Source organism: Haemaphysalis longicornis, unplaced genomic scaffold (assembly GCF_048455015.1).
Source record: "Haemaphysalis longicornis isolate Haplotype H1 unplaced genomic scaffold, Haemaphysalis longicornis Haplotype H1 scaffold_5, whole genome shotgun sequence".
NCBI lineage: Eukaryota > Metazoa > Arthropoda > Arachnida > Ixodida > Ixodidae > Haemaphysalis > Haemaphysalis longicornis.
In genome coordinates, this window is record NW_027526385.1 from 179746818 (window position 1) to 179770699 (window position 23882).

General features: G+C 46.7%; 1 protein-coding gene across 1 annotated transcript in view; it reads right to left on the minus strand.

Annotated features, from left to right (window-relative positions):
- Positions 1-8562: 8562 nt before the first annotated feature.
- LOC144139533 (intraflagellar transport protein 46 homolog) overlaps positions 8563-23882 on the minus strand; it is a 61604-nt gene continuing 46284 nt past the window's right edge. Inside the window, exons 5-9 of the mRNA XM_077671845.1 lie at positions 22782-22894; positions 22134-22200; positions 15036-15096; positions 10694-10782; positions 8563-8758 (exon numbers count right to left, since the gene is read on the minus strand). Coding sequence (XP_077527971.1) covers positions 8672-8758; positions 10694-10782; positions 15036-15096; positions 22134-22200; positions 22782-22894 — 417 coding nt within the window. The 3' untranslated portion in view covers positions 8563-8671. The remainder of the gene's footprint in view (positions 8759-10693; positions 10783-15035; positions 15097-22133; positions 22201-22781; positions 22895-23882) is intronic.

Here is a 23882-nt window from a genome sequence, read left to right on the forward strand (position 1 = left end):
CAGAATTCATTCTGACGACAGCAAAGTTTGTATACCGATCAGTTTTGCGGAGCTACCGCCATAAATCCTTCAGTCTCTTTATAGTTACGTATTCGAATTCCTGCCGTTCATTCACAACTGTGTTGCAATTACCCCGCCCATGCGAAACATTTTGGAAAAGCAACAGGTTTTGACGCTAGGTCACCAGACACCGATGAATATTTCTTTGAACCCCTGAGCCTCTTTTGTGCAAGAAGCGTAAGGTTTCATGGAAGCTGAAGGCTTGCGTCTCACCTTAAGGGCGAATATTACGCCGGAGAATCCAACGCCGCACTCGTAAGTGTAGCTGGACTTTTCGGATGCCCACGATAGGAGGCAGGCCAACGCAACTTCGATTACCCCAGTCAAAAGCAGAAGCAGCGCCAGAACGTATGCGAATTTGGCACCTCCCATGTCGTTCTCGAGTTGGATGGCCTTCCAGAGGAAGGACACCATGTTGTTGTAGAGATGCCAGTCGTTGGTGTGCTCCACATGTGACAAGAGCAGGCGTCGCCATTGCCGGTGGAGGAGAATGCGGTGTGCGCTCAGACACACCTGCGATGGAGAATTCCATGGAACGGGAAGCCAGCGCGCGAAGATAGCCGTCTGGAGCGCTATGGTCAGTCCCGTGACCACTGGCACTGACGGGAGGCCAACTTCATACAGGAGATGGTAGGCCAGCAACGCCAACGCCCATATTCCGATGTGGCGCTCTCCAACGACTATGAACACCAACCACGTTACGTACTCCATTTCTGATGACCGGCCCCTTGGTCTTCTCCGGTTGTTCCTTTTAGGGGCCAACGTGCCTGCATTAGAGCACGCGCATAGTCCTAAAAAGCAGAAAAAATCGAGAATTTCGCATACATGTTACAATATGTTTCCACAACACCACATATTGTAAGGGCGAGCTTAAACTGTAAAAACGCGACCTAAAGAGTAGAAATACGATTTCAATTCATAATCTTCGTGTGCCTTACCTTGATATGGAGGCAACGAGACAGCCTTATTTTTTTAAAAAAGACTGGGGTTTGCGTCCTTATTAATTTTTTTAAAAGAGACGTTTCTTAATAACAAAAAACGTCAATCAATATTCTTTGTTTTCTGACAAAAACACCGGAACAATAAAATAGGCTAACGTGCTTTTGTGGCACCATCCCGTATTGGCTTCAAGGGGTACTGACACGAAATTTTCGGGTAACATTTTTCGCTGCTATGTACCTACCAGCCCCCTAATTATAGAGTGCCACATTACAGCCTTTGTTTATTCGTGTCAGTTTCGGTTTCGACTAAACGCGCGCCGTCGCACCACTGCCGGTGTGAACATGCGCGCGTTCGCGTGCCCGCAAACTTACAGCAGGAGTCCCCCAAGGAGCCATACTTTCTCCAACTATGTTTAATCTGCCCATGAGCGATCTTCAACGCCTCCTGAATGCTATCCCAAGACTAAAACATGCCATCTATGCCGATGACATTACCCTTTGGTGTCATACGGGATGTCCTAGCACTCAAGAAGAGAGGCTGCGGCGAGGCATACACGCAATCACTCAATGCACGACATCTATCGGACTGGTGTGCTCTCCTCAGAATACAGAGTACACGGTTGTCATCAATCCCCGCAAGGCTCAGGCAAAGGATACCCAGGGACTCATCAGGCTACACCTAAACGGCAAAGAAATTCCTCGAAAACATTCCATACGGATCCTCGGCTTTCACATAGATCAGGACGGCACAGGTACAACCTGGATGAAAACCATGACTACTAAAGCGAACCAGATCCTCCACATGACAAATAGGGTGCACCGCAGCAATTATGGTTTAAAGTAACATGAAGGTGCCAAGGTGGTGGAAGCTCTTTTTATCTCACGGATCATGTACTGCCTTCGTTACTACTATCCGACAAAAACTCAGCAGACAAAACTCGATGTAATTCTTTGCAACGCCACCCGTATCATAACAGGCACCTCAAGATTCACCCAAAATGACCTCCTATATGCCACAGGTGCGCTGAATACACTCAGTGAGAAGATTGACATGCGCCACCTCACCCAAACCCTAACGTCGTCTCAAGGTCGTGTCATCCTCATAGATCAAGGCCATAACATCACACAGCCCCAGCATATTCCACCAGAGCTGCCACTATGGTCATGTCCAGCCAATATAACCTTGAAGCCCATACCCAAAAATATGGGTCCAGACCAGGCAAGTCGCCGCGCTGACAGGGCAAACCACTACAACAGGAAGATATCCTCCCTAGGAACTACGGTCATTTACACTGACGCTGCGTATAACAAAGACACCAAAGTCCGAATGACAACTTTTTAGAGCGAAGACCTCTCCGCAGTAGTCAAGTACGCCCCAGTACCATCGTCGACATCTCTGGAGCTTCAGGCAATTTTCAACGCCATAGAAGCACACCAAGATCAAACGAAACCGGTAAACATCACGGACAGAAAATCTGCAAGTCTCAATCCACGAGAAAATCATGTGTACCTCCACATGCCTTACACACTCGCCAGCATCACACGCAACCACCCCGAGCTTCATACTAGTGTGACCTGGGTCCCTAGACACGCAGGTGTAAAAGGGGAATGAGAAAAGGCCCACGCCTTTGCCCGAGCTGCTCATTAGGATCCGGGCACCCCAATACTCTGGGCTCGCTTTAATTACCCAAAAGAGCACGGGTAAAAATGCATCACAGTCATATAAAGTACTTACGGGGCGGGGCGTCAGAGATCAGAGAACCACCCTCCCCTACCCCAGTAAATTCGCCCGCCCTGACGCTGTCCTCGTTCGACGAGCACAAACCGGCACGCTACCAACGCACCACATACAACACTACGTAGACGGGCTTCCAGGCACACCAAAATGCTCACACTGAGGCCAATACCCCAACAATGAACACACCCTCTGGACATGCCCAAACATACAAAGCACCCTGAGGTCTTCCCTGCAACAAATTTCTGCCACAACACGCCGCCTTGTTGTGATGCATGGGTCACATCCCCTAAGGAACTTCAAGAGCTCTATTGGACCACGCTTGGGAACCACATTAAACGCACCAGGACTGTAGACGAGTCCCTGTAATCCAACCAAGAAGCACAGCAGTCCTTTGGACACAGGTTTCAAAATAAAGTTTCTCTTTCCCTTTCTCTCTCTCCCAGACCGGTCGTGCTATCCACAATCTCCATGCGCCGGGCAGCATGACGTCAGTCCCAAAACCGCGCTGTGTGCATGCGGGAGAACAGCGCGCGCCAACAGCAGCCAGCGCGTTGGTCAAGTCACAGGATCCTCCACGTCGGCAGTTTGCGGCCAGGAGGAGCAGATGGCGTCATGATGATGCTGATTGCGAAAGGGTGTTCGTTCTGAGCTTTCTTGCGCGCAACGATTACAATTTATTTAAAATATGCTATACGAAACAGTTCATGCTGAAACTTGCTATACAAAACCTCCATATACAAAAGAAGCCTTTCACACAGTTTTGCCAGCTTTGGAATTTCGTGTCTGTACTCATTTAACTCACATAGGCAAAACGTTTTCATTACTGTATGTTTAGACAAGAGATCGTTGTCGTAAAAGGGAGTGTCTATTCTGCCGGCGTCGGCCGAATCATTTTTTTTTTTTAATTCGACCGGCGGTCGCTTCCCAATCGCTGCCCAAAGACACATGACGCCTGGCGGTAAAATAAAGAGATAGTTATTCCACCGGCGCCGGCAGGACCATTTCTTCCAAATTCTTTCTTTCCTTTCATTTTTTGAACCATTTCTAGGCCTACGTCGTCGCTGATTTAACCTGTGCACTATGCCCTTTAGAACAGCGGCCACAGCCTGGTTTTGATGCATCATGACGCATTATGACGCGTCTCACGGACACGCCACAGTCAATCAACGTGGTTCCGACAAAGACAACTGGACGCTTTTCCTTCGAGGTCACAACGGCCTCAGTGGTAATAAAACACACGCAACGGTTTTTTTACCCAACCTAACCCAACTCAGCTCAACTTAACCTAACCTACTGCATGGCACAGAACAGTTGCCAAAACTTCCGGAAGTTAAACGGGTCAAGGGGAGATACCGCCGCTAGAATTTGTGAAAAATTATTCGGCCGGCGCCGGCAGAATAGACGTCACCAAAGTATTTCTTAGCGTGTGCTAATGCGTATTCAACAGTAATAGCTCCTCTACATGTTCCACAAAGATACTGTGGCAACGAACTGCTACGTGTGACGCGGCTGGAGTGGAAAGGCCACGACTACGGACATTACCAAGAAGGGCACAGGGAGCTGCAGCTTACGACACTCTGGCACGTCTGAAGGTGTCGGTCTCTGGCAGCCTCTACGCGTGGCCGTAGCCCACTCTGAATAGTTTAAAGCGTTATCACTACTCACCTGGAAGATCTGAAGAAAGGTTTTCTCGCTTCTCTCGCCGGGATGCGAGCAAGAGACACCTCTGTAGAGCGATCTTCCCCTGAACTCGGCGTTTGGTGGTGGTAGCGTTTGGCCGCCCTCCTGATCCCGTTCTTCTTCTTTTTTTGCTTCTTCCAGATGATGATGACGATCATGCCCTCAAAGTTTTGGGCGCGTACCCAGAAGGGGGGATTGGCAAGGGCTAAATTCGTTAGGACTTGAAAATACTAATTTATTTCCTGAAGGAAAGAGGCCGTACAATGAGAGTTCGCTATGATTAAAACCCCAATTAGCAATTAATTAGTATCTCCTCCAGCAATTCAAGCGACATGGAGCAGAAAGGTAGGCTTGAATACAATCATATATATATTCCTTTTGTGCATACCCCAAGTTTGTTGCGCCAATATATAAAAAACTCCCACCTCCCCTCGCGGCAACCCCTGTGTAGATGCGACGCATAGGCGGAGCGGCGAAGGGACCGCGTTTTATAGCGCGCATAACGTTGAGGGGACTGCGTAAGCCGGTCCCAGTCGATGACGACATTGGCGTACTTGTAAAGCGGCGTGGACTCTAGGTGTTTGAGCCAAGCGTGGATGTTGCTTCGCCGGAGTACGGCACACCGGTTATATGCGCAGCGCGCCCGAAGGAGATGAAACCGCGGAAGTGAGAGTACTACACATGCGCCGGCCCCAGCGCGTCTGCCGCGGCTATGACGCAACGTGACGCGGCTATGACGCAACACAATCTAACACAATCCACTTTAATCCAATCCAATCCAAATCCAATCCAATCCAATCCAAGCCAATCCAATCGAATCCAATCCAATGCCCCTCGCGAGAGAGTGTTCGCTATCGGAGAGGAGAGGGGGTGAGCGGCGGAGAGCGCAGCTGGCGCGGCGAGGAGAATGGGGGAGGGGTGGACAACGACGACGACGACGACGACGACGCCGGAGGGACAAGGTGAGTGAATCAGATGCTCTGTATATAATATAAGTGAAACCGACAAAGTCAACGCAAAACGCTCAGTTTGATCCTTCAAAAGCAGTTGTCCAGCTGCCGAGAAGCGGCGACAGGCGGGAAAAAAATATTCGACTGTTTCTGGGACCTGGCACCGCACAAATAGGCCCGTAGGGGAAAGCCCTGTTCTAAACAGATTTAGCCGTGAAATCCTGGAGCGCAGCTCGGTGAAGGTCACTTCGCATTGCCGTGAACCACAAGAGCGAACAGTCCACCCAAACTTTAAATGTTGATACTCTTCAAATGATAGGAGTGCATCTGCACGGGTAGCGTCTAAATTCCAATATCTTCTTAATCTTGAAGATGAAAAAAAGCCCGATAAGGTATGCCGAATTGAACGGGCGCTGTGACAGCGAGATTAGCTAAATGGTCCGCTAACTCGTTGGCCCTGATGTCCGAATGACCACGGACCCAAGCCAAACGTGCCTCCTTCAAATGCCTTGAAAAAGAAAACTTCCATCTGTATCCCACGGCACATACAAACCTTTATCTCCATCCTTTACAAAGCAAAGTACTTGCAAGAATTACACCGTAAGCAAAAGTCTGGATTCCACAGCCAGCAGCATTCGAAGGGAGGGTAGCGTATCACCACCACATTAGTTTTTCCTTCCATACCTGTACAAGTGATAACCTGTACATCGGAACTGTACACCTGTTCTTTTTAAAGCAAAATCTGTCTTAGTGGGGCCGGTAGCATCCTGCCAAAAAACTAATGCGTTTCCTTATAGACCGGTTGTCGACCGAAAAGCTCTGACAAGATCTCTGGACACATGACGCGTATGTGAAACCGGGCTTCCCATGTGTCAAAACGGTAGCAGGAAAATCGCCAAAAAGGAACGCTTCTACATCATGAAGAAGGAGTACTATAGTACACTTTAATTTCATAAACCACCTATCGGTATATATTTAGGGCGTTCCTAGACGCCTTTACTTGGTGTACGAAAAATCGTCTCATGGGTTTGTTTTTCTTTTGCGAGTCGGGTGTTTGAAGTCTTCATTTTTCGCGTAATCAATCCAAAGTCAGTCGGCTAGTGCTGCAACAGTATCATTAACACTGTTAAAAAAATATCTGAAGGACTTTTATTACACCTGGAGGAACGTAGGTGCAAAAGTTGGTACAGTCAGCAGCAGATTGCTTATCCGGGCGGAAGGAATGCTACAAAAGCGTCGCCCTGCGGCGCTTCTCTGACATTCAGGACGTGGCACCGCAAAGGAAAAAATTACACATTTAAGGTCACAGTGGCAACGTTGGCAACCAAATAGCCGATGAAATGGCTAAGAAAGCAGCAAAAGATGGGGAAAAATTGTGCTGGCCTATTCCACTACAATTTTTCGAAAAACATATCGATATTAACGTAAGAAAACCCTGTAATTACAAGCGGCAACAGGAAGGAATTAAAAGTTAGAGATTTCGACAGGTAAAAAACATTCCGAAATTCCGGCCCACTTTCGCACAAAGTATTAGACTCCGCAGGTTACTACCGCAGCACCGCACATATATACATTGTACTTTCACAGGTTTGCCTTGACAAATAACAACGAACGGAAATGTAAAGTACCAGTAGACCGCTTCGACAACTAGTTACAAGGCTGCCCCACAACAAAAGAACACAGAGAACAACCTTTTACGGTCTATAAAGATCATCTCACAAGAAGGAAACCTGAGCTAACAAAAAATTCCGAAACGTTAAAAATTCTAGAAGAAGTGACAATCCTGATAACTATAATATTCAGCAATGTTAACTCCTCAAATATTTCGAAGCGGAAAAACAAAAACACAGACACACGAAATCAGCGGGAAATAACAAAGGAATAACCTTGAGATCCATGGTAATCATCTAGTGTGTTTGTGCAGAGATATTTTTTGGTCTATCTGCAGCTGTTCGTTTCATGTCCTCAATGATGATATGTTCATTGCGCAGGCGGGAGGTTGAAACATGGACTTCAAACGTCCCACTGCGACCTCAGCGGCGTATTCAGTGGTCGAGCTGATTGTGTTGGTGTGTTACACAGACTGAGATGCCTGCGACGCGGGAGATGAACAGACAGCTTCACGTTTCTCCGCTAGAATAAATCTCGGTTACTTTCATGTTCCCTTCAGCTAATTACCTACGGACTGTGCTCAATCGCAAATTACGAACAAACGTGCTTTGTTTCGTGCACTCCGTGGACACCTTCGCAAGTCATCCTTCTTCACAGAGTGGCATCGTCGTCGCCGTCGTCATCGTCAGCCTACTCAGGTCCATTGCAGGACGAAGTCCTCTCTCATTGACCTCCAACCGCTCCTCTCCTATGCTAGTCGAGTCCACAATTTACCCCCGGACTTCTTTATTTCATCCCTCCATCGGGTTAATGGCCTTCCCCTTCTTCTAAACCCATATCTCTTGGTAATCATTGTTACCCTAGTTGTGCCCTGGTTGTCGGTTCTTCTCAGTGCATGACCAGCCCAAGTCCATTCCTTTTTCTCTATTTCAACTATGATATCTTCTACTCTAGTTTGTTCTCTGATCCAGGTAACCTCGTTTCCTGTCCCTGAGTGTTATTCTGAAAACTACTCGTTCTATGGCCGATTGAGCCGACTTGAGTTTGCTTTCTAGTTGTTTAGTAAAGCGTCAAGTTTCAGCTCCGTATGTCGCCACCGATAGTACGCACTGGTGGCAGATCTTTCTTTTGAGCGACCTAGATAGATTACTTTTCGTTATTTGGGAGAGCTTGCCGAGTGCTCCTCTACGCACACCTATTCTGCGCCGGATTTCTATCTCGTGCTTGGAGTCAGCACTAATTGTCTGTCCGAGATAGTAATATTCTTGTACTTCTATCGTTTCATTTCTTAAGCTCAAGAGGACATTTCTGGCATTCTTATTCCTCAATACTTTAAATTTATCCATATTTATATTTTTAGCCCGACAGCCATGCTTTCTTATTGTAGTTTCTCAAGCATTGTTTGCATGTGCTCTGCAGTCTCACTCAATAAGACTATGTCGTCCGGAAACCTCAAATGGCTCAGTGAATTCGTGGCACAGTGAACTCACGGAGTGTAAGGGCACTATTTTTTTATGGCAAACCATTCGCAGGTATTCACAGCAGCACCCGAAATTCCTTCTTCTGTTCGAGGAATTGTGACGTGACTTTTATTCGTTTGGTAAATAAAACAACAGTGCGGCTGCACCGTGCACACCTTCCCGATGTTACGCGAGACGTGTTGTCTTTGTAGAGATCGAAGGTACATCTCGCTAAAGCACGAGGCGGTCCACGCCATCAGGCTCTTCTCCTTCGCTGGGCACAGGGCCTCCGCTCTCCATGCCCAGGGCTCCGAAGTGCTGTAAAGATGAAGACAAGGAACACCACAGAAAAAACCTTGCAATTCACCGCTGTAAAAGAAGAGTACAGGTTAAAAACGGAAGAGAGTTTTAGTAAACTCGACAAACACTGATAACCACGCGTTTCTACCAAGAAAAAAAGGATGCCAGCAGAGCGATAAGTGCCCGCCTTGAAACCAAAAAGACCCACTTGCGCAGAGTACCGCAAAGTATTTTCAAAGACCCGTCTGCCAGGTATAACTGCGTATTTTTTTGCAGGCGATGACGAATCGACTATAGCTTGTATTCACTGGCGAGTCACGCATGCGGCCAATCATGTGAGTGCGCCGTCACTGGTTACGTCGGGCTCCACGGGACGGAAGTACTTGTCCGTGCTAAGCACATGGTTTGTGTTGGACGTTCCAAACTCTACCCCACCGAACGCAAAGAAATGTCTCGAGTCCAGTGTGTGTGAGAATAATAACAACTCTGTTGACACCACCGTTGAGAACCTGGTTGAAACGGAGCAGACGACGCATGCCGGGTTTTTTTTTTTTTTTTTCTTCGGCGCGCGGGCGCAGTGGCACAAGCCGCGCCACGTCCGTGGCGCTTAGGCCATGTCCGTGGCCGTTTCCAGTGTTGCCAAGCGAAGAAATTGCCAGCTAAACTTTTCAGTAAATACCATCTATATGTCCTAAAGACCGCGCGCAAACAAAGTTTTTAGATCGGAAAGCGGTTATAGCTGACAATTGTTGAAGATGAAATGTAATGCATGGGCGAATTTGTTTTAGTTTACCAGCAGAACATGCCGCACTATGCTAACAATTGCGCGTGTTCTTTGTGTGCGTAATTCATCTTTTAGCTATCGAAATAAACGCCAATGTCGAGAGGTACGCCTGGAGGCCAGTCGTGCTCCGAGACCCGTACATCAATTAAATTCTGAAACACGCGTCAAAATTTTCATCCACAATATTTTTATTTCAGTTAGTTGAAGGAATACAAATCACATCGCGAAAAAAGCTCCTTTATCTGGGAGAAACATCCGCCTTAATTGCTTTAGGAATGTAACGAAGTCAATTTTGAGAATGCGGCTTCCCCGAATTTTTCTCCCTTAAGCCCTACTACGCCAACCCCCATTTCGATGATGATTTTAGCAATCCCCAAATGGAGCCGAACGCTGCGAATTCGGAAAACAAGCCGGTTGCAAACGCAGCAAAACTTAATGGCAGAGGCCACTCTTAACAAACATGCTAGTAAAAAAATATAAACACGTTAACTTTACAAACTCCTTACGAACTTAACTATTCCGCAGAACGGTAGGTACGTTTTGCCACTAAATATGGACCCTGAACGCTGTCGCCACTAGTCTTGACCGTGCACTTAGTAACTGCTGCGTATTTGATACTAACATTCACTGATAGTAACAAAATTCTATGGAATATTGACCATAAGAACTACAGCACTTTTCCCAATCCAGATCACGGTTAAAAAGATCTCGCAAATCCACATGCTGACTTGTATGTTCTCACATTAAAATGCATAATTCTAAAATTACCACTCAAATATTTTATTTTTGCGCAAGTCGACTGACCCTATCAGGGGACTTTCCGCTGCTGGTTATAAAAGCAAGAGCAGATGTATACCTAAAGTAACACAGTTATACTCGCTCTCCTCGTGCATCCCGTTGGTTTTGTTGCTCATTTATTTGTCTAAGTAAGACAAATGTGTCTTGAAATGCGTGTTGAATGTGTCTACGTCATGCTGCGCATTCAGCTGATCCACATTGTCACGCGTAGCTGTTTACTAGGTTATGCATGTCCAGTCAGTAAAAGCACTAAGTACCTAGTGGCTGTAAGAAGTAACTGGTTAGGGTCCTGTTAGGAAGTGCACGACCTTTTTTTTTAAGTATTTTCCTTCTCTCCTCCCAAAACCGGATCGTACGCATGCAGCACATACCTGCGAGTTCTTGAAGGCTGTGTAGAGAGAAAACAAGACGTGCATAGACTGGATCAGCTTTCCTTTGTATACGGGGATGTCCATCAGCACTGCACAGACAGGGAGAGGCAACAAGAGCAGTCGGTGAGCAGGTTTTAGAACCAATGCACCTAAAGGAAATTCCGCTATAAAAAGCCGCCGCATCAACACATATCACCTGTTAATATCATTTCTAATAAAGGGACAGCTTGTCCATTTTGCCGGAATTGTTCGTTTTATCATGGAATACCGACCTTCAAGGAATAAACAATTTTGCACCTGCATCGGAACGTAAGACATGGCCATTGGCTTCATCATATTGAACCACTTCTTAGTAACTGACACACATCTTTACATAGGTGTGAATGAATAAAACTTCAAACAAATTTTGCAGGGCTCAGTGAGCAGGCGTAGAATGCATACGAGTTTCTTAACATTGCCTTTCAGATGTTTCCGATGCAACCGACAGAACAGCCCAGCGGTACTGAACCTTTAGTCTGACTGGCTGAACTGATTCAGTGAACTGCATACCAGATTTAACGTGCTGGTATTCTCTTATTATTTTATTTTTGAGGGAGTAATATGCATGTGAGGGAGTAATACGCATTACTAGCTGGAAAGTTAACTCTGTTTTCCCTAAACGCGCATACGCAAGTATTACCAAAAAAACATCAACTGTGCGGAACGAACGACGGGTTATTTGCAGCCGCTGTCTTTTAAAGCGAAGCTTTAGAGTCCTCACTGATGCCGCTGTGCGCCAATACGCCCTGCAGGAAAGCCAACTTTTTCTGACGATGATGATGACTGATCGTGGGTGAAGTGCAAAAAAAAACGCTTCCTGTGGCCGGAATCGAACCTGGGCACCTCGCGGCGTCTGTATGAGTATACTCCAGTTCGATATGGTCGAAGCGAAGGCCATGCAGCAGGTAGCGATTCGCGCCGTACACCCCACATCCAAACGTTAGGCCCACGGAGTGTATGCTCGAGAGTTGCTGCGAGCATTCTAGAAAAGTGCTGCGTACCTCCAGGGTAGCACATACTCGCAATGTGGGATTGGCCATCCGAAGAATCCATCACGAGAAAGCTTCGCATTCAGCCATCTTCGTCGTTAAATGGAAAAACGCAAAATTTTTTTCGACTCTGCTGCTTTGGTTGATGCGTGCACGGCAGTTAGGCAGTGAAAATTGTGCCTCAGCTTTGTTTGTAAACAATAAGCTTCACAACAATTTTGGTCAGCCACAAGCCAACTGCCTTCTAAAAAAACGCTTTTTTTTATTCTGTAAATCAGTCGAGAGACTAAGATTGTCGCATGGCACATTACTATGCCAACCTTCGCCGGATCGTTTTGGCATAATGAGTGCTATTATATACAGTGAAACCCCGCTGATACGTCCCCCGCACTTACGACGACCCGATTGTTACGACAGATCACCGCGGTCCCCATAGAAACAATGCATTAAATACCCCGGTGATATGACGCTCGGGTGCATGCGGTCCGCTTCAGACGACGGACCCTGGAGCCGCCTCGTTCAGACCTTTTTTTATTGTGAACACCCGTACGTTTGACGCTGAATTGATGTTCAAAGGTCCGCATGCGGACCAGACCACTTGCTGAACAGACGCAAGCAAGCGGGCGGGTGCTCGTGAGCGGAATTTTACCTTCGACGGCCACACGCAACAGCATTACGCCAACGCGCCAACCGCGAAAAGTTGAAGTTCAGGTGGCAGGCGGACCGTGAATTTGAAGCTCGCACCGAGCCGCCGAGGAATGCCAAATTACATACGACGCGACCCCACGGCGATGACCAGACAGCCGCTTTCCCCACCCGCTCGATCCAACTTCCTTCTTTTCACGACGCTCTCTCTCTCCCTATATCTCTGCTCTCTATATTTTCTTTCCTCCATGGCTCCCTGCTTATTAGTGTCTTTCAAAGCCGCGTTGTCACTCCGCTCTTTCTTTGCTCGGGTGCCTCAATTCGCGCGCGTCCGCCGCAAGGGTGGAGACACGCCGTTGGCACCACCATTTTGGGTCAGTCGCTGGCCGCCGCAGCAAGTCACTGCAGCAAGACCGCGCTATTATTTTTGCCTCAACACCATTTACTCGAGAAGTTTGAATCATCTTATCTATTCCGCGTTGCTGGGTCTCGTGGGAAACGAAAACAGCTATGTGTTAAGCCCTTTGACCCAGTAGCGAGCGAACGCGACCGTAAAGAGGCTGTCTTCACCCTGTACGGAAATACGTTTTTTTTTATCTACACCTTGTACTATCGTTTGTTTCGCTTGGCCTGGGCAGTTTCGCACTGGCTTGTCCCCTGGCATAAAACAGTTTGGGGTTAAAAACTGCAAGGCGCGCGGGAGCTGGGTTATAAATAGCGCCGGACTGCACGGACGTCGCATAGCGCACGGCGATTGGCTGCAGGCTAGCTCGGACGCCGTAAATGGCAGGGGACACAACATAGATGTTTTTTTAACCTGTGCTTTCAGCTAAAGATTCGCACATCACGCGAGAACGCGCTAAATAGAGTATAAATAAGTTCTTAGTCCACCTGTCACGTGAGGCCGTCTACAGGCCGGCATTTACCGCACCCCGGTCGTTCGACACCCCGGTCATACGATGCTTTCTCGCAGTCCCTTGAAAGTCGTATTATCGGGGTTCCAGGGTACTTGTACATGTGGTATGGCGATAAATATCCCTTTTATATACTTTTTCGTGTAATGATTTTGAGTCTTATTAACAATATCTGACTTGTTAGTTTAAACATGTTCTTTCTCTGTGTTTCTTTGTAGGATTGTTACCGCTTTGAGTGCATTTTTTGTCTGTATTTATTGGTTGGACGTCCTCCCCAGTCTACGACTATGGGACCTCCTAGAGTTATTCATGCTCTGTAACACTTCAACACCAGCAATAAACTGAAACTGCACTAAACTGTTCAAGTGATCCATTCCCCCTTTTATTTGCGCTTCTTTTTAGAGATTGGCGCACCCATAACACGCATGTGGATGAGGCAGCCTGGAGAACGTCCTCTGACGGTTTGCATGTTGTCATTGAAAACGGGGAGTCAGATTACAATATTTTACTCAAAGTTTTCCAGCATATTTTTTACACTATCATTGCCTGCCTCGGGGCGTGTCATTCAGAGAATTCTGAAAAAAAAATTAAAACCGTGGTCTTCTTTTTTTATTTTTGTTTCTCAGATACTCTCTCTTTTTTTTTTTGAATATTAAGGGAAGCATTTTGTTCATTTTCGGAGCCAGACTTTGCGCATGTATTTAAGAATACCTGGCGGACATTATACCTGCCTCTAATAAGTTGCTGCTATGCAGATAAGAAGCGCCACAACGATTGACCCCCTAACGTCTTAACCCGATTCACAATTTCCTTCTTTTCTCACCAGGGCGCAAAGTTTGCCTAAAGCTGAATAACAACCTGCAGAATTTTCTTACTTTTTTGGCTTCTAAAAGACTAAAGACGGAATTTTTTTCATCGTCATCATCATCATCAGCCTATCTACGCCCACTGCAGGGCAAAGGCCTCTCCCATTATTCTCGAATTACCTCGGTCCTCTGCCAACTGTTACCAATTTATCCCCGCAAACTTCTTAATCTCATCTGCCCATCTAACTTTCTGCCGCCCCCTGCAACGCTTGCCTTCTCTGGGGATCCACTCTGTTACCCTTAATGACCAGCGGTTATCTGGAAGCAGCGGTTATCAGCGGTTTCCCCTCTCTCCCTCCCCCTGGGGTGGGGGGGGGGACTTTTTTACCTTGTCGTAAACAAAGTTCCAAAGCTGCGCACCCGACCTAAACAGCGAGTCATACGCGCCAGAAATAAAAGTTTTCATTTGAACCTACACACATTCCCCAAAGACGTATTCGCTTCCAGTGTTCTAGCGGATGTGCGCGTAATTTACAAAGCAAATAAAAACGTTCCAGCGCACATGCATATTTTATCCCTTCTGAACTTATCCGCCTGCACAAAAATGTATTTCCAGAGCTCACAAATGTGTCTGGACCTACAAAGTGCAGTTGATCAAATCGAGCACGCTGCAATTCTAAGACAACTATCGAAACTCAACCTGGGAGAGCGCAGCCACAATTACGTTAGAGACTTTCTAACGGACAGAAGCGGTAACCAACTTCAATGGTTACCCTTATAAGGACGATAGACGGAAATAGTACATCAACACTGACGGAAACGGTACTTCAAAAGTACCTCAACACTGCGGATTCTGTTTTAGAACATGGGCTCCAGCATAAAAGCACAGACAATTAGTATAGGAGGATGAGGCACGTATAAAACCTGCAGGTGGGAAGGTTGAACTCACAGCAGGCCATGGTTGCATACTCCTCCAGCGTGCACTCCAATTGTGCCGACGGAACCTGCACCTGCAAGTCAGACAGCGCGAAATACAGAAACACAGTTAAGGCTGCAAGTTGGGCAAGTTGGTGTTGAGTTGAAAACATTATCAGCGATAAAAGTCACAGACCAAGATAGAAGCGCACAGGACGACTGCTTTATTCTTGGTCCGTGTCTTTTTTAGCGGGTAATGTTTCCAATATAGAAACACACTCGGGGGCTATCGGCCATTCGCACTTTAAACTGAAGAATGTCTTACGTGCCATCCCTAACACTTCACTGCCGTACAAAATGCATAATAATGAAAGTACCCCACCATAGACGTTATACCTACACCACAAACGACAAAAGAAAAATCGGTTGAGTCTATCGAAGATGTTCAATAGAAAACAAATGAGGCTTTTAAGTGCGAATGCACTTTATAAGCGACCCCAAACCTTCCACCGCTGGCGGCGGCGGCGGCGTCCGCAGTCCTCCTCTCTATATAAAAAACAAAACCGCATCCGGCGCCAGGTTTCGATCCGAGGACTTTGCGGCCGCAGCGCGACGCTCTACCGACTAAGCCACGGACGCGACGCCGATACAAGTGTTAGTAACGCGCCTTATATCTTTAACGCATTCAAACTACGTCGTCAGCGGCGTGCGTTGGCGACTCAGCGGCGTTATAGCGGCTTGATAACTGCGTGGTGTACACGTGATACTACAAACCCGATGGAAGAGATGGAAGAGAAGGCGGCGAGGCGGTGGGCTGCGGGGGCCGAGCGCAAGCGCCGCAAGCGGGCCGACAACCGTGCATTCGCACTTTCACATTCTCCCCCTCGGGGAAATGCGGGGGAATTTTTTGGTATTGCATCATCTCGTATTGCACTAGGCGTACTACGACGAAGTAGACAAGCGGACGGAGTGATTCCACTTGTCTCCCCCTCGAAGTTCATCATCATCATAACCCTGTATACTCATGTCCACAGATGCGTCTATAATAATCTCGCACGCTATGGAGTTATTCTACATCACACACGCAAGGTAGAATCAAGTAGGTGGGAATCTTATAGTCGGTTTTTTGCCATTATCACTAAACATGAAAATACAGTATTCAGTTTTTACCTCGAATTCTCACTTTCAGATAGCCCTATGCAAAGCCCTAAAAAAACTGCGTTCAACCTGAATAGCAATAGAAGAAGGGTAAGTATCACCTCAGCAATAAAAAGCACGATGAATATTGAGGAAATGAATAGGAGACATTCCACTCTTTGAAGGTGAATGACCATCGAAGCCGTATAAAATACACATCCCACAGATGGTTAGAAAATGTACACGCATTCATTTTTTTTTGCCTTTTGGTAATGGTATGGACCATGGTTTTGTGATTACCTTATAAAGCTTGGAAGGACTATAAGTCCATGTATTGACAGCAGACGGGAATTCCACAACCTTTGCAACTTAACTGTGAGCTATTTTTGAAAAGCGATTGAAATTTGCCCTGATCGTCATCGTCGCCGTCGTCCACCTACTCAAGAGTTGCAGCCATTTTCTGCACAGCTTTTTTTGCGATAGAGCTGGCTTTGCCACGGAGCGTTTTTTGATCACGCATAAGAAAAATTCTCGGAATGTTGGCCTATGTTCGCCCCGAACGCGGACCACCTCGTCACGTTAGTTGAGTTGTCTCGATGCGAGACTCTGCTCTCTCGGCGCTTTCGGGTTGTGTGCCGCGCGTGAGCCGAAGTCCCGAGCTTGTTCCCGCGTGGACAACGAACATCTCAGTGTGCGCTATAACTTCGGGGTCACCACCGAGATCATAGGTTGTTTGAACCATAATGTGGTCCCCCGAAGCTCTCTACAGCAACGAATAATTGAGACAGCCAAGTCTGTTTAATGGCGCCTCCTTCCTCAAAGAGCAGGTTTTATTTTGCTGACATGCCAGAAAAAGACCCGGAAACCCTAGCCATATTACATTCGCTGGGAAATATGAACTGATTGTATTAACGACCGCAGTCTAATTGTGAGCTCAATGGGTTGCTTCCTTTTTGTTGTTGTAATTGGTTTTGAAAAAGACGGAGTAGCAGGTGCTACAAGCAGGCGTCACCGTCTCCTTTTATACTTGGAATTACAACAGAAAACCATGAGCAATTCCTTCGTGCGGAGGTGGATGACCGGCGAAGATTTTCGCCACTTCACAAAAAGGTTGCACATAGATGACACACATAACACCACCTCATATGGTGGTGTTGTTTTCATCTTTGGAAGCCATTTAGAACCGGGCTGCTCGATTCATTGCCACAAATAACTCACGAACCGCTAGCATCACGTCAATGATGCTAGCAGCAAGGTCACTTAAACTCGGTGACCTTGCTGCTAGAAAGAAAGTTGCTTGCTTGTGCCTTTTTCATAAGAATTACTTTACTAACCCCATTCTAAAACAGGCTCTCCTTTTCTCCGCACGTAACGATCACAGGTACAAGGTGAGGGTTCCTAACTGTCGCGCAAACCCCTACTCTTACTCGTTCATGCCCAAGATTTGCGACGACTGGAACCACCTCCCCGCCACCATCGCCTGCATTCCGGATACTACATCATTCAAAACGGCTAACTAATGTTTTGTGAATTGTTAACCCCTCCTCTCTGTAACTCCTCCCGACTTTGAGAGTATTTTAACAAATAAATAAATGAATAAATAAATAAATAAATAAGCAAATTTTACATAATGGTTTACGAAGGTTATTCCTAAGAAAGATGCACGCGCAAACGCACACACTTTGGGCTTCATTCCTTGAATATAGTGTCTACTGATAACAAATTTAATCAAACTACACATCCAAGTTATGAGAAGTATATGCTAGAGGCCTAAGTCATGTTCTCATCCCCAAAAATGGGCCCATTGATAACTAATGTACTCAACATGTACATCCATGTGATGAAACATACATGCTTAATGTCTGAGCCGTGTTTGGTCTTGCCAATGGGGTCTGCTATTAACTAATCTACTCAAGCTGCGCTTCCAAGTATAAGCTTGAAGTAAAAATCATGCTTTCAATAGTGTGCGAGTTTTGTCGAGGCTACGTGGTAACAGCACAATCAACTTGGGGTTCGTTTTCTTAAAACTCGCGCTATAGAGCGCTTCGCCCTGAGAAGACGTGAAGAGCCTGGGAAGTATTCGTTTGTGGCATGAAAATTACATGGAACCCTAGCCATATAATCTTCGTCTAAAACATGCCGCAACCGGCACGCGTATGGCATGACAACTAAAGATGGTTGTCAAAGGATACGATTCGTAACCGTGTAATTGTAATTGACACGCAACGTTAAAATTGTGCTTGATCCCTCTTTCATGTGCACATATAAGGACCGGGCAGCTGGACGGGTGGCGCCACCACTCGGTGCTCCCCTCGTCAGTGGAATGAGCCGGCGCATTGGACTACACAGCCTCCCGTTGTTTTTGTCGTGTTTGCTTCGGTGCTTTGAATGTTTTGGTGGTGTTGTGAGCGTATATGTGCGGTGAAACAAAGTCTAGACAGATGTGTTGCGTTCCTAGATGCAGTAATGACTACGTAAATTTGTCGGACGCTTCTAGAGTTGGGTATCGGCTGCAATGGCATGAGCGCTTTTTGCAGCGATCTGCGGTAGGCTACACCCGTTCTGAGTACGAATAAAACTGTTAGTAGTATTATTTTCTTCTTAAATGCACTAACGGCTACGCAAACTTATTGGATGCTTGTAAGGTTGGGAATGGGCTATATTGACACGAGCGCTTTTTGCAGCGCTCTGCGCCTGGCTCCGCGCGATCTGAGTAGGAATAAAACTATTAGCAATATTATTATTCATTTCTACCCCTTTAAATTATCTTCACTGGTTTCAATGACTACGGTTTCCACGCCAACCTTAGCGCTGGGATACCTCGATACGTGTGCTTTAAACAGAAAGGCACCTGCATACGAGATGGATTACCGTGTAGCCGTAGAAATGTTGCTGTAGTTTGCACTTCCTGTAACCGTGAGCTTTGTGCCTTCGGTTTTGGTGAAGGGACACACTGACAGCATGGGAGCCTGAAAGCCGAAGTTGAAATCCCACATTTGTGGTGGTCATTTTATCAAGAGCCAAAGTTATTCACCAACTCAACAGCCCAAGCTACAAACCATCCACCATCCCTCCTCCCCTTCCCGTTTTAACACCTGCGTAGAATAAAGGCTGGCACCGATAGGTAAAAAATGTGGCAGCGTTAACGTCAGCCGGTGTTTTTTAATGCTTAAGTATTCTTTACAGAGTGCCTAAAAAATCGTGTAATGCCTGGTTAAGACACCAAAAACGCGCGATTAGTTGCCTCAAATATGGGTGCATCAGCCCGAGTCCTACAGCACAGACATTTCCGACACGCTGGACATGGAAGTTCAAAATCAAACAGCGAAATCATCTAGCCCTCCGTCTATTGATTATGATGGTTGAACGCAAAGCCTTCTTCCTGCGAAATCGAATGGGAAATGTTCAAAGTCAAAGAGGCTGCGATCAAAAGACCAAATTGCGTGCTGGTCAATTTCGACGCTCAACTAGTCAAAGCTTATCCAGAAGGCAACCAAGGAAACCCATACGATAGAGCTTTGCGATAAATCCTCATCGTCGTTAGACGAAGGTGTGCATGATTTTGCAAGCGTAGGTGGCAGCTTGTAATCCGACCGCAGCATTCAGTTGTGAAGCTGAGTACAGGTTTCGGACACCGTCTTGTCTTGCGTCCTTCAGCCACGCAGGAATTGGTTTTTGAAAAACCATTTACCAACTAGCCAGCAACCATTGCAATTCTTGTAAAGCAATGCTTCTCCACGACAAGCAATATAACGTTCTAATACCATGCGGTATTTATTCTATCAACGATTCCCGATGACTGTAGTAAGAGCATTTCTCTGAAATTAAACACTTTTCAGCCGTAGGTAATGAAGTTACGGAAGCGTCGTCCATCACAATTTCTGTTTTGAGGTAAATCTTAGAAGACACCCCCAACTTTGTCTTTCGCTTGTGCACAACGTCGACGCCGTTTTGTTATAAACTGCCCAAGGCCAGCGCCGCAGCATTCCTAGATCGGTTGCACACACCGGCTTTGTGGGAGCATTTAGCTGCAGTATACTCCTGGATACACGAAACTACATGCAGGCATCAAAAAATTGCATGAAGCAACGAACTTTCACTTCCAGTTTGACTTCCAGCTTGGCGCACTGAGCGTCGTCTGCTCTTTGTAAATACTGAGTATGGGCGTAAATCACACACATGGCATGCCTCGTAAACGTCACATCCACGCTCAAGGTTTACCGATCTGAAAAATGCACGTGGGGTTACGTACGCTTTGCAAGCCGCACCGCATAAAAACGACAGAAAGCCATGCACAGTTACGCTGCGCTGACCGCCACCGGCATTCCACTGACGAGCGGTTCGCCACGGGCGGCGCTGTTCGCTGAAGCGACGGTGGTGCCATACAACGGCCTCCCGGTCCCTATAGGAATGGGTAAAACACGAAAGTGAAAGATGCCTTCACAGGAGCAGTTCAATATTAAAGGAACCTGTGCGAAGGGTTCGCGAGCCTGACCCCGCCTGACGAAGTGACGCCGACACGCAAGAAACAGAAAATACAAGGGGCCATCGCACCCAATGCAGTAAACAGTGGAAGGTGCGTCAATTCACGCACGTCCCCAGTGCACGAAGGCGCTGGCATCGAGGCGCCAACTGTCGGCGCTCATTAGCGTCATAATGCGCTACTTTACTCCGCTTCTCCTAGACGGCAGCACCATCTGAATGAGTCATGGGGAAGCATATAAGGCTCGTTCGTAGAGCTGTATACGTCTGAGTTTATAGCAAGCTGGCAGAGCGCCTCGTACCTCCCGTTGCGGCGAGAGAGTTCGCAGGCTCGAAACCTGGCGAAGCCTGACACTTTTTATGGCGACATCATTTCAGTGACGGATATGACGTCAGTGAGACCTTCGTGTACGCTGGCATAAAACCCTTTCAATTTAAAATATATACCGCCACCTTGTGCGCTTTTATGAAAGAAATTACGTTCATATTGCCTGTCTTTTAGAACTACCAGGTAAGATGTTATTTGGGCTTTGCGGAGTGCTTTATTAAGCTGCATAATGTGCTTTTGTGGTGTGAACGGATGCGGTGTCTGAAGGGAATTTCCTTAATTGGAATGGCGTGCCAATTTCTTGAATACTTCGTAAAGTGGGGTTTCAAATTAAACGCAAGACCAGAAAAAGTGCGGCCACGGACCAAACACACGATATATTCAAGCGAATAACTTTCATACATACAACACAGCAATTGGTTATCTGCATCACAGCAGCAGAAAAAAATCAGCTGTCACCAATAAATGTTTATACATTATCCACTTACTAAGCAGTGCTACGTTTCATGACTCCTATTTAAACGCAGAAACGTTAGCGTATAAAATGTGTAACAAACCCTTTGTCGATAACATGTCGGTGCATATTGACGCTACAACCCTCGTTTAAGCTCACTATGTTTAATATTGAGGCTTAGGTAAGATTTTATTTCCCTTCAGCCATTCCCTTGTTTCAAACTTTGCGTTCGCTACAATCAATTCCGTCAAATGTTTTTTGACCCCAGGTCGTGAACATAAGCGGAATTAACTGTTGTAGCTTGGCTCTTGGCTTGTACGTTTGGAGCAGTCCCTTGCAAATAACAAAAATCATCTGTAGGCTTGCAATTGCTGCCTCAAAGCAATTTTTAACAAAACATTAACCTTGACGTCAAAACAACAAATCTTCCATCTGATTTTAAGAACGTAACCTGTTTCTACAAAAGTGACCGTATTATAATTTGGATGTACATTAAACATAGCCTGCATACATTATTCGTTCAGTAGAACCCGAGACGGGACGCTTCTGTAGGCACACACAAAGCTCTGGTCGGAGTTGCCTCTTCAGTGAACAACTACGACCAGTTGGTCATGCCAACACAAATGGGACAACCAAGCAGAATTTCTCACCCATTTCCTCCCTCTTCGCAGCGCGCGCACAAGAAAATGATTGCGATGCACGAGGCTCAACTAGGGGGGAAAGCCGCTCACCTCCGACAGCATTTCTTCGAAATCCGGCGGCCACTCCTGCATCAGGGACTCCACATCCGGCATGTTCCTGCAGGTGACGCCGTTTGTCTCAATGACACCACCATGCGCTGAGGCCTCGGTGGCTGTATAACTGCTCAACTGCTTAAGAATACGAATCAATCGCTTTAGGGCTTGTCATCCCCCCCCCCCCTGCAGTAAAGCTAACGCTGTAATATGAGTAGTATTAAAAGCGAACCTGTAAATGGCGTTCGTGCACACAGGATGCGGGAACAATATATCGCTAATCCAGAGGTGCTGACCTCATATTTCCCAACGCAACCATCATGAATTATCCTGATGAAGAGTACTCCTGACGCCAAAAAATGGCTGACGGCTGAGGGAGGGATAAAGTCCAAGACTTCAACATCCCAGAACCAACCTGGGGCATTAAATGAAGTCCTCCCTCTCTCGACCCCTCATAGGCACTGTGAATCCCACCCTCAGTAGGGTCACTCAGCGTATGACTTCTGATGCACCCTGTTCCTCAGCCCCAACTGGTTTCCATAGCAGCGTGCAATCTTCACCGGGATCGCGCTTCCGATGGGCTTGATCAAACTGCTTTAGTCCTTCCCCCAGTGTCACCATTTTTAAAATCAAGGGTGCACGGACCTGGTGTAGTGGACGGTGGGTGGTGGTCTCGCTCGGTGTAGCTCCTGAACGCTCTGAAGCCAGAGGTCAATCTCCCGGGGTTGCTCTTCGGGACGCTCCACGCACTTGACCACCTGAATTAAGCAGTTGAAACGTGCCAGGTTGCATGAAGCATGGCATAAGGTAATAGCGGCCACTCCTCCCCTTCAATGCCCATCAGCCTGAAATGTTCTTCAATTTACTGGTGATTGTAGGGTTTAACGTGCCGGCACAACGCAGGCGATGAGGCGCGCCGTAGTGGAGGGCTATGGAATTATTTTGACCGCCTGGGGATTTTAACGTGCGCCGAAATCTCGTACACAGGCGTTTTTGCTTTTCGCCGCCATCAGGAAAGCGGCCGCCACGGCCTGTAATCGAACTCGCAGCCTTGTGCTCAGCAGCACAATGCCTTAGCCACTGAGCCACCGCGCCGGGTGATGTTTTTCTATATTTCGTAGAGAATGCATGACCTTCCATTAAATCCGCGATACCGTTCCTGCACAGCGCTGTTAATCTCAGATGATGCTAGTGATGTCCTATACCTGAAGAGCGAATTACGGTGCAAGCTCGTTCTGATTACCATCGCCGAAGTGCAATTAGCCATATTTAGCGCCACAGGATCGCAAGGACATTTTTCCTAAATACGCTAAAAGTACACCAAAGTCATTTTGAAAGATTCAGAAATACGAAAAAGGTATGATTATCATTTGTGTTCAGCAGCGGGCTTGTCATTTTTTAGTGCTTTGAAGACGTCTCCAAATCGCACCAGTCTGCTAAAATTTGCGTCGATAATGCAGTCACTTACCGCGACACTGTTTTCGCATTCAGTCATGTAATTTACGATACTAGACTAATATAGCTATGCTCCTTCCCTTCCTCAATCTACACTTTTGTTTCATTGTGCTCTTCACATCGAGAATAGTCCAGTTGAAATTCATCTTGCTCAGGTTTCCCAAGTATTGGACACCTTCTTAACCATCTAAATTTCGCCTTTCAACTACGAGAAATTTCAGCAATGACCCTGCGAATTATTTGGTGAACTTGTCTAAATCATGTACCTAACGATCCAGAAGGTTGTTATTT